Source organism: Sceloporus occidentalis, unplaced genomic scaffold, assembly GCF_023333645.1.
Source record: "Sceloporus occidentalis isolate IW3139 unplaced genomic scaffold, rSceOcc1.0.p SCAF_1, whole genome shotgun sequence".
Lineage (NCBI taxonomy): Eukaryota > Metazoa > Chordata > Lepidosauria > Squamata > Phrynosomatidae > Sceloporus > Sceloporus occidentalis.
This window is the reverse complement of record NW_028316981.1, coordinates 184884503-184897020: the sequence shown is the minus strand read 5'-3', so window position 1 is coordinate 184897020 and position 12518 is coordinate 184884503. Positions and strand designations below refer to the sequence as shown.

At 42.2% G+C, this 12518-nt stretch overlaps 1 protein-coding gene across 2 annotated transcripts in view; it reads right to left on the bottom strand.

The window, feature by feature from the left end:
- Window positions 1-12518, bottom strand: part of SH2D3A (SH2 domain containing 3A) — a 40147-nt gene that overhangs the window by 5890 nt on the left and 21739 nt on the right. For both annotated transcript variants that reach the window (XM_089486325.1, XM_089486332.1), the window contains exons 5-8: window positions 9385-9947; window positions 6830-6945; window positions 5078-5249; window positions 2857-2968 (exon numbers count right to left, since the gene is read on the bottom strand). In XM_089486325.1, coding sequence (XP_089342451.1) covers window positions 2857-2968; window positions 5078-5249; window positions 6830-6945; window positions 9385-9947 — 963 coding nt within the window. The remainder of the gene's footprint in view (window positions 1-2856; window positions 2969-5077; window positions 5250-6829; window positions 6946-9384; window positions 9948-12518) is intronic.

Sequence of the window (12518 nt, the reverse complement as noted above, 5' to 3'; positions counted from 1 at the left end):
ATTCTACAACTGGGGTACCACAGGTAAGATGGTCCTCCCCTCCCACATCCTCTCAGTTTATTGTCCCCCTGCTGGGATACAGGGGAGCACCCCTCCAACAGACCTCAGTCCTCAGGGGGATGCTTATAGGGAGAGAGACTTTCAAATATTGTGGTCTCAACCCATTTAGTGCTTTAAATGTCATAATGACCACCTCAAATATTGACTAGAAGCCCACTGGCAGCTACAGTGACAAGCCAAACATATTTGTGGTGCTTTGTACAAGGGGAATTTAATGGCATGTCCCCATGGGCTACACTTCATCTTACGCCTCTTGGAGGTTAAGTCACATGATTGTTCAGTATCACCATAAGTTGACAATTCAAGGCCACATATAACTGTGGATTTGTGCCAAATGTTTCCTTCATCAACCCACATTTTCAAGACAATCCTTAGAGCCTGATCAGGTATATTCAACCTGTGTTGGAGGTCTTGACCAACCTGACTGCCATGTCACATGTGTTTGCAAACCATGCAGTGTGCTTGCATGGTGATGTTGTTTCAGTGTCGGCTACTTTCCATTTCACATGCTTCAACTAGGACTACACCTGTAGTGCGGGCATACCATTTTGCAAACATAACTATTTGGCCATGTTCTACATCACATTTTTGGACCACCGTTTGCATAAATAGTATTACTAGCAGAAGTTATTTAAAACAACTGTACCATTTCTCTCTCTCTCTCTCTCTCTCTCTCTCTTAAAGTATCTTATAGCTAGAATAAAAAAAGTAAGTAAAATCAAAGGGGATGAAAGTGACTAGTTAGGGCCAGACAAGGGGTTGGTTCTGCTATTAAGCAAAATGAGGCAACTGCCTTGGGCAGCAATTTTGGGGCAAGAGCTGTTCATCCTGAATTCCCCAGCAGTTCCCCTTTTTTGAAGAGCAGAGGTTTGTTCTCCACCCAACCTGTTCTGGATCTCGTAAATTAGCCTTCTGCCTCAGATGTCATGGAGGATGTCATTTTATTGCCAGCGCTGAAGTAGAATTCAACTGCCAGTCCAATGTGCTGGCAACAAAGGAAGAGGCAAAGTTTCTGACCCCAACAGCTGTGAGTACAAGTGTTTATGGGGACTTAACCAAAGACTCAGGCTTCTTTTAAGTACTAGAGGTATATTCACCACCACTGTGATGTCCTGCCAGGACTGATTGGACTTCCCCCTGCATTTTCTTTTGTTTTGGTTCAGGCCATAGATTATTTTAGTGTAGAAAAGTTTATTGTATTAGTTTGTGGGAGGAGCTGTAGGTTTCCCCTGCATTATTTCCAGGTTTGGTTTGCCCTTTCCCAGCATGCTCTGCTGTAGCTAGAAGTTTTAGTTGGGAGCAGTCTTTGCTGAGAGCAAGCAGAGAGCTGTCTTTTGGTGGCAAGCAGGCCCAGACAGCCGGAAAGGGCATTTATTACACCCCAGCCGAATTAGTTACCATCAGCAAGAAAATAGAGGAATCCAGGAGCTGAAAGACCCTGCACCAGCTCCATTGAGTGAGGAGAGCAAACCATCAGACCCAGAAAGATGACAACCTGAAGATTGCTGCAACTGTAAAGTACCTTTTGTTTAGAGCTGGGGAGGAGAAAACTCTTTATTTTGTCCTTTAAATTAAATTTCCCCCCTTTTAAACTTTACATTCAGCTTCAGAGCCTTTTTTGGGTAGAAGAGTTTGATCTCACCAGGGTACCGGCGTTGCACACCCAAACCTGCCACCACCTTTAGTTGGGTGTGTCTTCACAACCACTGTGGACAGCCAAAAAGACTTAAGGTATGGGTCCTTGAACAAATTGGGCCTAAGCTCTCCCTTTAAACCAAGACGATCAAATTGAGGCTGTCATACTTTGGCCACATCTTGAGAAGGCATGACTTCATTAGAAAAGACAACAATGCTAGGAAAGTGAGAGGGTAGTAGAAAGAGGAAGACTGCAGGCTAGATGGATGGATTCCATTAGGCAGGAATCTACATGCCTCTCTAATTTGTAGATTCAAATCCTAAGCAGAGCAACAGAGGATAGGGGAGCTTGGAGATGTCTCATCCATGAATCATCAATGAGGGTTGCCATGAGTTGAGATACACTCAGGGCAGCTAACAACGAGAGCTGATGAAAGCTCATGTTACCAACTTCTTACAGTTAGTCTTAAAGGTGCTACAAGATCCCTTTGCATACTGATTTTCCAGACATCTACATCTTTGAAAGGTAAGAGCTGAGTATATCTTGTGCTGAAAATACCTCCTAATTTTGCACCAAAGGGACACAGATTCTGTAACATCAAATGCTGAATTCTGAAACCTCTAGGGATTATTCCAATGTCAATGTGCATGATTCCCCTTATTCTGCAGAATTCCTTCTGACGTTTTTATGGTGCCAACTCTTTCCATAGTGCATCTGTGTGTGATATGGGGACAGCAGTGAGCAATCTAAATAGGATGTGTAAAAACACTATGACTGATCATTAAAAATTATTATTCACCTCTGAAATGTGGATTTGGTCACACATTTATAACAGGAATATCTTTAAAAGGGCTAGACACATTTTCAAAAAATAAAGTTGAATTTAAGTTTGATTTGAACAGTATAGCTGTGGAAGCTGGACTCAGTAGTGTCACTTTCTGGGGATTTCCTTGGCTGCTGCTCCCCTGAATTGCAGGGCAAATGCAGCTGTGGTTAAGCATGCTTTATTGTCCATTTTCTTGATTTCAGACATTGAGAGCCTATTTAGAGACACATAAGCTTGGTAAACTCGTCACAAGTTTCTATTTCTAATTCTACTTAAGTGGCCCTCAATCCTTCCCTTGCCTCCAAAATGGCTGAAAAGTCTACCCCAACCTCACCTTCAGCCCTGTTCAGGCGTCCCATGAGAGGCTTCAGCTCTTTTTCAAAGATGATGGCACTTTGGGTGTAGCTTTGGCGCAAGAGCTTCCATGTTTGTTCCAGTCGTGTGATCTATACCAGGGGTAAGAGAAATAACTGAATTTACTATCCCAGGTCCTTATCGTGTAGGTTCATTCAAACTGAGAAAATGGTCTGCTAGCGTGTGGAGCTCAGTCGAGGTAAAATGGAATATAAATGTTTTACACCAGGATGGTGAATCTGTGCTCAGTGATTAGGAATGATGGGAGCTGGAGTCCAAGAACACTTGGAAGACCACAGCTTCCCTGCTTCTATAGTGTCTGCCCTAATGATTCACTGCTGCTTGGCTTCTTATTACAAGTTGAGTATCCCTTATCCAAAATGCTTGGGACCAGAGATGTTTTGCATTTCATATTCTTTGGGATTTTTGAATATTTACATATACATAATGAGGTATCTTGGAGATGGAACCAAGGTCAAAACATGAAATTCATTTATGTTTCATGCACACCCTATAGACATAGCCTAAAGGTAATTTTATACCCAATATAAAATATGAAACAGTTTGTGCTTACTGAACAATTAGAAAGCAAAGATACCACAATTTCAGACATGTGGACTATATGTGGTAATTTCAGATTTTGGAGCATTTATTTATAAATTCTTATAAAGGAGATTATAGCCATAAGAAAACATAAAACACCACATAATAAAATTAAAATACAGTACTTTTGTTTCTATGAAATAAATATCAGGTTGGATTTGCAAAACTACATAATGTTTCCACATGTCTGAAAGGCACTTGTGTGGACATTGCTGGCACATGTTGAATTTCAGAAGGAAGGCTATGCCACAGTGGGTATCACAATGCTAAATGCCCAGACCTCAGGAGCATGAGGTGCTATCAGGATGGCCTCTCCAGATTAGCTCAAGAACCAAATGGGTCTATCGGGGACAAGGCAGTAAATCAAGCAAGCATACCCTATGACTAGAAGATTCAAACTTCCATACATCTCTGCATTTTATTTAGAGCTTTGTTAATTGGATCGCAAACAGTAAATTCAAAATCAACAGAAGGAAGCACTTTTCACCTACTGCAAATTACTGTATAAAGGTTCATTGAGATAAAATGGCTATTAAGCACCAGAATCTCCTCATTCAAAGTATAGCTCTATTAGCAGATTCTATGAATATTAATTTAAAATATTTATAACCTGCATTTCAGTTAGAAGTTTTTAAAACAAGACATCCTAAAACTACAGTATAACCCCTATATCTGCAGAACCTGTACCCATGATTTCACTTACCCGTGTTTGAAAAAATATGTTCCCTCAAGGCATTTTCTAGGTCTTCCAGTGTAATTCCGTGGTATGCTTCCAGTAGAAGTTGACCACAGAATTGTGCAAGAGGCCCTCCAGCATGATTCTGTGGTCAACTTCTGCTGGAAATCATTTATTTCAATAGGGTCAATAGGTACAGGTGGATAGGAATGTGATTGGAGGCCATGAGCAGTTAGCCTTGGGGATAGAGCATGCAAGCCTCCTGGGCAATGCCTTGAGCACTGGTAGCAGCATACCCATGTGGTGCTGAGCATCAAAAGTTTTTGCAAGAAAATCCCACATGAACTCCAACTGCAGTGAATAGAGACTGTGCAGTAGGAGTGAATGATGCATTAAAGCAACCCTTATCCAGAGAGTTCTAGAAAAATGAGAGTTGTTTTATTTGCACTTCTAGACTGCACTTCTTTCTTCACCTTGGAACACCATCCCCAGTTGCAGGCCTCCCTTGTTTTCCCTATGTTTTTCTCTTGCTTTCAGTTGTTGTTTTTTTCATACTAGATTAAATCCCGTAAGAAAGACAAAATAGCTGCACAACACTTTCAAACAGCAGGAGCCCTCTCTCTATCAGTGTCATCAGCTGAAAGTGGAATCGGGCAGGGAAGAGTGAGCAGAAATTAAATATGTACCAGCTAAAAGGCACACAAATTACTAGTAGGACTACCTTAAGACATGGTCCATCCTAAGAATGAGGGACATCTACAACATTAATCAAACCCTTCCTTTTGAGCAAGAATCTACATTATGATTGTGACTTTTCACATCCCACTCCGTGCATCCAGTAGCCAAAAACATCAAGCAGATGCCCCGAAGTCTCCTCCACAGCTATGCTGCTCTTCCCTTCCTCCCCAAACCCATTCTTCACCTGTGGTAGTTGCAGGGCTTTCATCACAGCAGAGAGAGCAAAGAGGTCCCCAGCTGATCTCCACAGTTCCACAGCCAGCTGGATGATTTTGTCCAAGGTGGCTGCCCTTTCATCCACTGCTCCTGTGCAGCCCAGGATGTCCACAGCGATGCCCAGAGCAATGAGATGGTGCCTGAAGATTGACGAAGAAGACAAAGGAATCTCAAGCATGTGGAGGAGGCAGCTGCCTCTCTCAAGACAAAATACTTTTTTAGGATACATTCCTCCAGGGCTGTCAGCTGAAACTCACATCTCCAGAATTCAGGACAGGAGAACCAGTGTGATGCAGTGGTTTGAGCATTGGACTAGGACTCTGGGAGACCTGGGTTCAAAGCCCCAATCGGTCATGGAAACCCATTCTCTCAGCCCTAAGAGAAAGGCAATGGCAAAACTCCTCTGAAAGAATACTCTATGAGAGGATTGCCATAAGTATGTACTGACCTGAAAGCACATGAAAACAGTAACAGGGGAACAGTAATTGAAACAGAGTGGGAAGGGACCCTAAGAGCCATATAGTCCAACCCCCAACCACAGAAGGAATCCACAACTAAAACACCCCAGAGAGGTAGCCACCTGTTTAAAAAGCCTCCTTTCTCCACCAATTCTCACAATGACAACAAGCCAAAAACAAGTGACAGCATGTCCAAATCCCACTGAAAGCTTTCAGAGCTTTCTCCTTACCACCACTATGTGTGGCACCAGAGGGAGCTGTGGCACAGCAAATGGAATTACACATACACCAGTTAGCGCTAAATAGGTTTTACTGAAGGGGGGGGGGAATACTATACGTCTCAAGACAATGGACTATATTGTTAATCCCAATTATAGTAGAATCGCTGAATCAAAGGGATTAACCTATGTGTTGACTCACCAGTCAACAGTTGTTTCAATGGATCTATTCTAGTTTCCCTAAGTCATAAGATAACATGCTCCAATTTGCAATTAAAGTTTCTCCTGCACATCAGCAAAATAACATTTAGAATTTTAAACCACCCTTAAGTGTTTAACTGCTTTAAATGTATGCTGTAATTTCTCAGAACTCAGAATCAGTAAAGTAGACAAGTAGTACAATCTCACACTATAGATAAGGGACTAAGAGTGGCTTCATCTAATGAATTCATTCAAAAAGTACTGTAACCAATGAACTAGAAACTTGCCACTTCCTTAGCCATTATGTTACACTAGATTCAGGCGTCCAAAAGAAATTTTGGGATGGCAAGGGCTGAAACCCTTTATGACAAAGCACTTAGAATTTGGAATTTATATTAGTCAGAACTGCATCTCAACCACAGTGTGAGATTTGACAGGATGCATAGAGGATTACGCTCCTAGTAACTATCCAACTTAGAGTGACATGTAGTAGCCATCTGGTGGGACAAACAACATGGCCAGAGGTTACAAATACATTTGCTGTTACTAAGTCACCACATGGTATACAGCTGTGCATCTTTGTCTCGAGACACACAAAAACTGTGACCAATGTAAGTGTTTCTTAAAGGTCTTTAAAACACTCATCCAAGGAAAATTTAGTTCCACCACCCTACAAATTCTTTAGCAAACATCACAATGTCCCCATTGAATTGGCTACCCTGACATACCCAAGAGGCAGCTGCCTCAGCCACAAGCCGCTGATTCCTGTAGACAGCCATGCTAAAGACCTCACACTGTTACTCACACTACACACACCCATACACAGCACACGCAGCTCAATACCTTTCCAGCAAGTCTTGCCGTAACTGATGTCCTTGAGGTAGAGTTATGAGTTCCAGACCCGAGCTCACCCCCATTGCCCGTCGCTGCTCCTTGGATATGCCAATTATTCTGGCAGCCTGAGGAATAGATGGGGCATTCAACAATGGATTAGAAGATAGAGACAATTGACTTCTTCCCTCCTTTCTCTTCTCCTGGGGAAATTTCTTCTGCAGGCCAGATCCTCCCCAAAAGGATGGCAAGAAAATCTGCTCTGTATGAAAAGAGGCTATTTTTGTGCAGAAGAAAAACATCAAGCATCCATGGCAAGCAACAGAGTAGAAATAATCAGGGGAGGTCCTAGATCAAGCAAGGTAGCTATGACAATGGTCACTAACTTAAACAACCCCTGAAAACCCACTTTAGATGCCAGGCAGCAGCACCAACACTGGGATTTTGAAGACACTGCTGAGCCCAGCAGTAAGTGAAGAAGCATGCCCTCTCCCAGCAGCAAGGTGTTTTGCAACAAATACAATAGCTGTAACCAAAGCCCTTTTCTTCCAGAAGAGGGCTGGAAGCCTCTTCACTCACAGTGCCACTCCCCAGCACCTTGGATATCCTGATGTCTGGCTTCTAAAGTGGGCTTTTGGGGGGACTTTTAGTTGTTGCACTGGTGCAATGACAATAAATGTGAATTTCAATATTTACAATGGCTTACGTCTGGCTTACAACAGCATAGATACTGAACCGGATGCCAGCCATTAGTCATGTATTTTATCCAGTGTGTTTGCAAGCAGCATTAAGCCATCAGAACAGGGAGGCATTATAACCTTTAGACCATTCTGCTAAATATCATAAGGAGCTGCAACAAATACTAGTATTCCTCACCCCATTTCCAAATGAACAACTAGAACCTGACCACATGACATTCCCTGCCTCTTTTCCAGTTCCACATTTGCACACATGAGCATAATTCTTGTTTCATTTTCCCTGAGAGGGTCCTAGGTTTTTGTAAAAACCCTCATGACAAGCCTGCTGCTATAGATATACACACATCTTCTGCCTGGATAAGGAAAAACTAAATATGTGTATGCACAGAAACCATTGAAATCAATTGTTTGATTTCACATGGGTGAAAATAAGCAAAAGGGCTAAAGGGAGAAGAATGTCCTGCTCTAAGATGCATTACTTTTTTAAAAATAAAATGTATACCTTACTCTATCAGTTTAGCTCTCAGAGTAGATAATACCTCATCCCAACAGGATATAAATCAAAATAAATGAATATAGCCTCCTCATTCATTCACAAAGTATGAATTCTGTCACTTAGAGATAGATCTGCCACTTGTAAAAGAGAGGCCTCATAATTAAAGTGCATAAGGCAGACTGTTCCAGACAGCACAGTTCTGCCAACAGTAAAGGCCAGCAAAATGGCAGGGGTTTTTTTGTGTGTGTGGGAAATCAGAAATCAAAATGCCTTGAGCTGCCTCTGCCTTTGGTAGCCAGACCTTGCTTGTATGCTGCAGAACTCTGTCAAAATGTGTAATCTAGCCCACTAAGAAAAACAGTTGTCCCAGGCAGTGCATAGAAAAGTCTTTAAAGAGTGAATGTCTATCGTATGCCTAGTGAAGACACAAAAGAGAACCTTCTCAATGGCTCCCTCCCTGCTCCCTTTTTGCTGGCATTCAAAGACCGTTTGGCTTAAGCAGTCTTTTAATATGTAATTGCTCACAGGGAGGCTTCTTATTACAGTGTGTGCTTTTTTTAAAACTTTTGTTTGCTTTTCAATTAATTTTATACTTTTTAAAATATGATTATTCTAATTGTTGTTAAAACTATATTGTCAGGTTTTAACTGAGGATTCTTTTAAAGCCGCAGGGGTGGTGTAACAAGTGCGTCACTGGTGCACTCATTACGTAAGCGCCACACAGCAACGTGCGGATGCCACGCGGCACTCATATAACAATGGTGGTGCCCATGTATACAGGGCGCCGCCATTGTTATGCTGCCATTACGTTCTAGGGTTAAGGACCATGCAGTTGCTGCGCGGTCCCTAACCCTAGAATCAGCCCTGGTACGCCGCTGATTGGCAGTATGTACTGGGCCCATATCTCCTTTATTATCCAGCCAGCACAGACACTGCCCATGCTGGCTGGTCAATTCTGGGAGTTACAGTCCAAAAAGGTAATTTTTCCAAGTAACAGACTGTGGCCCAAATGTTAGAAGGAATTCTCCCTATCCTCACCATTTCCTGGACCAGTTGTTTTAAACAGCAGCCCGCCCTGTGGCCCAGCAGAGAGCATCTGAAAAATCAGCATTCACATCCCATCTCATTTGCAAGCCCTCAGAGCTGATTTGGGCATAATCTGTTCTCTGTAAAATTAGTCCAAAAAAAAAGCAAAGTGCCTAACTGGGTATCACAAGAATGAATATTTTGGCCTGAGTATTATCATTAGTAGGCCCACTGAAACAATTAGATTTGCCAAGGTACTGAGTCACCATTCAACAATTGCTTCAGCAGGCTGTCCCTACTTGGGACTAACAGGACAAGTTTCCTGCTAGCTACCAACGTCCTCTCACCTGGCAGTCCATCTGAAGAATGTGAAGGGCTGTTGCATGACAGTCATGTTGGGCAAATATCTCCTTGAGGCGCTTGAGGGTACTGGGCTCCAAGGGTTTGTTGTCGGGACTCAAGAGGAGTGAACAGAAGTCATGGGGATGAAAGGAGGAGGCTCCCTCCAGCTCAGGCCTCTCAAATTCTGGCTCTTCTTCAGTTTCCACCAAGTGGGGCAGGGGAGAAGGGGTCACCTCAGTGTCCAGGAACCCAAAGGCCGTCTCTGTGATGTGTGCCCGACCACGCCACCTCTCCTCTGACTGCAGGCGTTCCACGTGGCTTCTTGGGCCTTCAGGAGGCTTGGGGACCAGTTCACAATAGTCGCTCACCAGCATGGATGGGACCCTCAGGGGCTTGGGGGGAGCCTTGGAGTGGAGACGCCCTTCGGAGCTGCTCAGTGCTGGGCCTCCCAGCGGGTGAGACAATGGGGCATTTGCCCTCAAGACAGGGTCGCTCCCTGTGCGGAATGCCGGGGATAAAGGAGGGAGGTGAGTTTGGTTCTTGCATCCAGGTGAAGCTTCTGGGCTGCCTTTGGAGAAAAGAAAGAGTGGGAGCTAAGCTGAGTAGCAGAAGGGATTGCCCACATTCTAACTGTCAGGAATTAAGCCCTGCTACTTTAGTAACTGAAACAAATATATTAGAAACAAATATAAAGAGCCCTGGTGGTGCAGTGGTTAAATGGCAGTACTGCAGCCACAATATTGTTAGTTCGATCCTACAGGGCTCCAGGTTGACTCAGCCTTCCATCTTTTCGTAGTTTGGTAAAATGAGTATCCAGCTTTTGGGGGACAACTGGCTAACACACTGTAATCAACTTAAAACTTGCTTAGTTCACTATGAAGCAGTATAGAAATGTAAAGTGCTATTGCTATCAGTCCTAGAAAATATACAGTGGTGTCTTGTTATCCGCTGGGGTTTGGTTCCAGGATCCCCCATGGATAACAAAACCCGTGGATACTCAAGTCCCATTAAATATAATAGCAGTGCAAAATGATGTTCTTTACATAAAATGGAAAATCAAGGTGTGCTATTGGAAACTTATACTTTTTTAGAATATCTTCAAGCTCTGGATGCTTGAATCTGTGGACAAGAAATCCATGGATAAGGAAGGCCGACTATACATCCAAATATGATATTGTTATAAGCTGCCTTGAGTTTCAAATATTTATATCCCTCCTTTTCTCCAAATATAACAACAACAAAAACAAAAACAAGCTTAGACTACAATGGAAATGAAAGGGGCCCTAAGCTACGGGCTCAACCTAGTGTCTTTTTGACTGGTGTGCATGTTTACACCACTATCTATTATTCTCATATACCTCAGCTCCCATCATTTCCAGTCAGTTTGCCTTAAATCAAAGAAACAATTTTGCAAGAGAAATCAACATAATGCATTCAGAAACATGAACAACTTACTCTGTAGCTTTGCAATGCACCTTGGTATTTTTTTGGAGGGAGAGGGGTTGTATTTATTTTTGTGTATTGCTGTCAAGTCAATCAATTTTAGACATAAATCACACTCTTTCAAAAACAATGTATATTCATATGAATGACTAACATCATAAAGAGAGAGAGTGCTCTGTTTTTGAAGCAATAAAATATTTAAAAAATAGACATCAAGCTCATGAAGTGCTTGTCTTCTAAGCTGACCTACTTGTGTCTTGTACTATTGAAGTGATATTGTGTGACCAAGGGTTTTTTAAGCTCTTACAAAACCCAGCCAATATATCTACATGGTGCAAGGTGTGTGTTGGGGGGAGGGGGGTCAGAAGTACACAGACACCTATGTGCTGCCAGACACCTCCCTGGGCATCTTAAACCCACTTGGTTTTAAAAATGTTTTTAAAATGTGAAGCAAGGCTCTCCAGGCACCTCCATTTTCATTTACCATGAATGCTGCTAAGCCCCAAGTGGATCCAGGAGCATTCCTAAGAAGACTGTGCATAACTAGAAGCTAGTGCTTCACTTCGAAATGTTCCAAAAACACCTTTAAAAGAGAGTCAGGAAAAGCAGCAGACAGCCAGCAGCATAGCTGAGAAATTATAAGCTAAAACAGTGGCTGGATATAGCCAGCTAGGGGGACTTGAAGAGTTGTGGGAACCAATCTGAGGAGTTTATCACATGGAGGCAGAAACTTGGCCTTTGCTGGTTGTTTTTCACATGATGTTCGGGGTTAACCCGGACAGAAAGTAGAAGAAACCTGCAAATGTGGGTTGTTTTTCAGACGACGTCTGTGTGAAAGAGAAATAACGCGAAAATAATCTGAATGGAAAGAGATTTTAAATACCATTTCTGCATGGGACTTAAACAATTTGCCTCTGTGTGATAAACTCCTGAGGGTAGTGAGCAGCCCTTATTTATTTGATTGATTGATTCAATTTATATCAATTTTCTTCTTATGGAGGATCCAAGGCATTTAAAAAACAAGATTCAAGTAAACATTATTTATAAAAAGATGTTTAAAAGAATTAAATGACAGTAAAATTAAAAGCAAGCTTAAAATATGGACTCCTCTCTGTGTGTTTGTTTCTCATGTAGGGAGAGAAATTTTATGTGCCTTCTTTAAAACTTGGTGGTGGTTGTTGTTAATGGTGTGTTCAAGTTACTTTTATCTCTTCTTCTTTGTATTGCTGTGAAATGGATATTTTGCTGGAGCAGAAAATCACAAGTTCAAAGGAATGACCTGCTATCTTGGAGCTCAGACTCCTTGTATGAAATCTCTTGAGCTGGCTGCTTGTCTTTCAACCTAAGTTCAGCTTCTCTAAAACAGGTATTTTGTCAATAAGCACATCCACCATAGCAGCCACTTTGTGGATATTTTGCTCTGCACATCCTGTCCCACTGCGAAATTATGGGGCATGATAACTTCATTGTTTTTGCATACAGCCCATTGTTGCCCTGCTTAAATTAAGACAGATACCAGGAATAAGTGGCTGAAACAACTAACAGAACAATAAGTCAAGGGAACATGTTGCCCTACATAAATGAGAAACCCTCTTCTCTTGAGAGATTCTATGAAAATCCAACCATTTAAGTGTAGTGATGACTATGCTGCAAATAAAATAGAAGCTGAACTCTACCAGTTCTTTCAGCTTGTTTC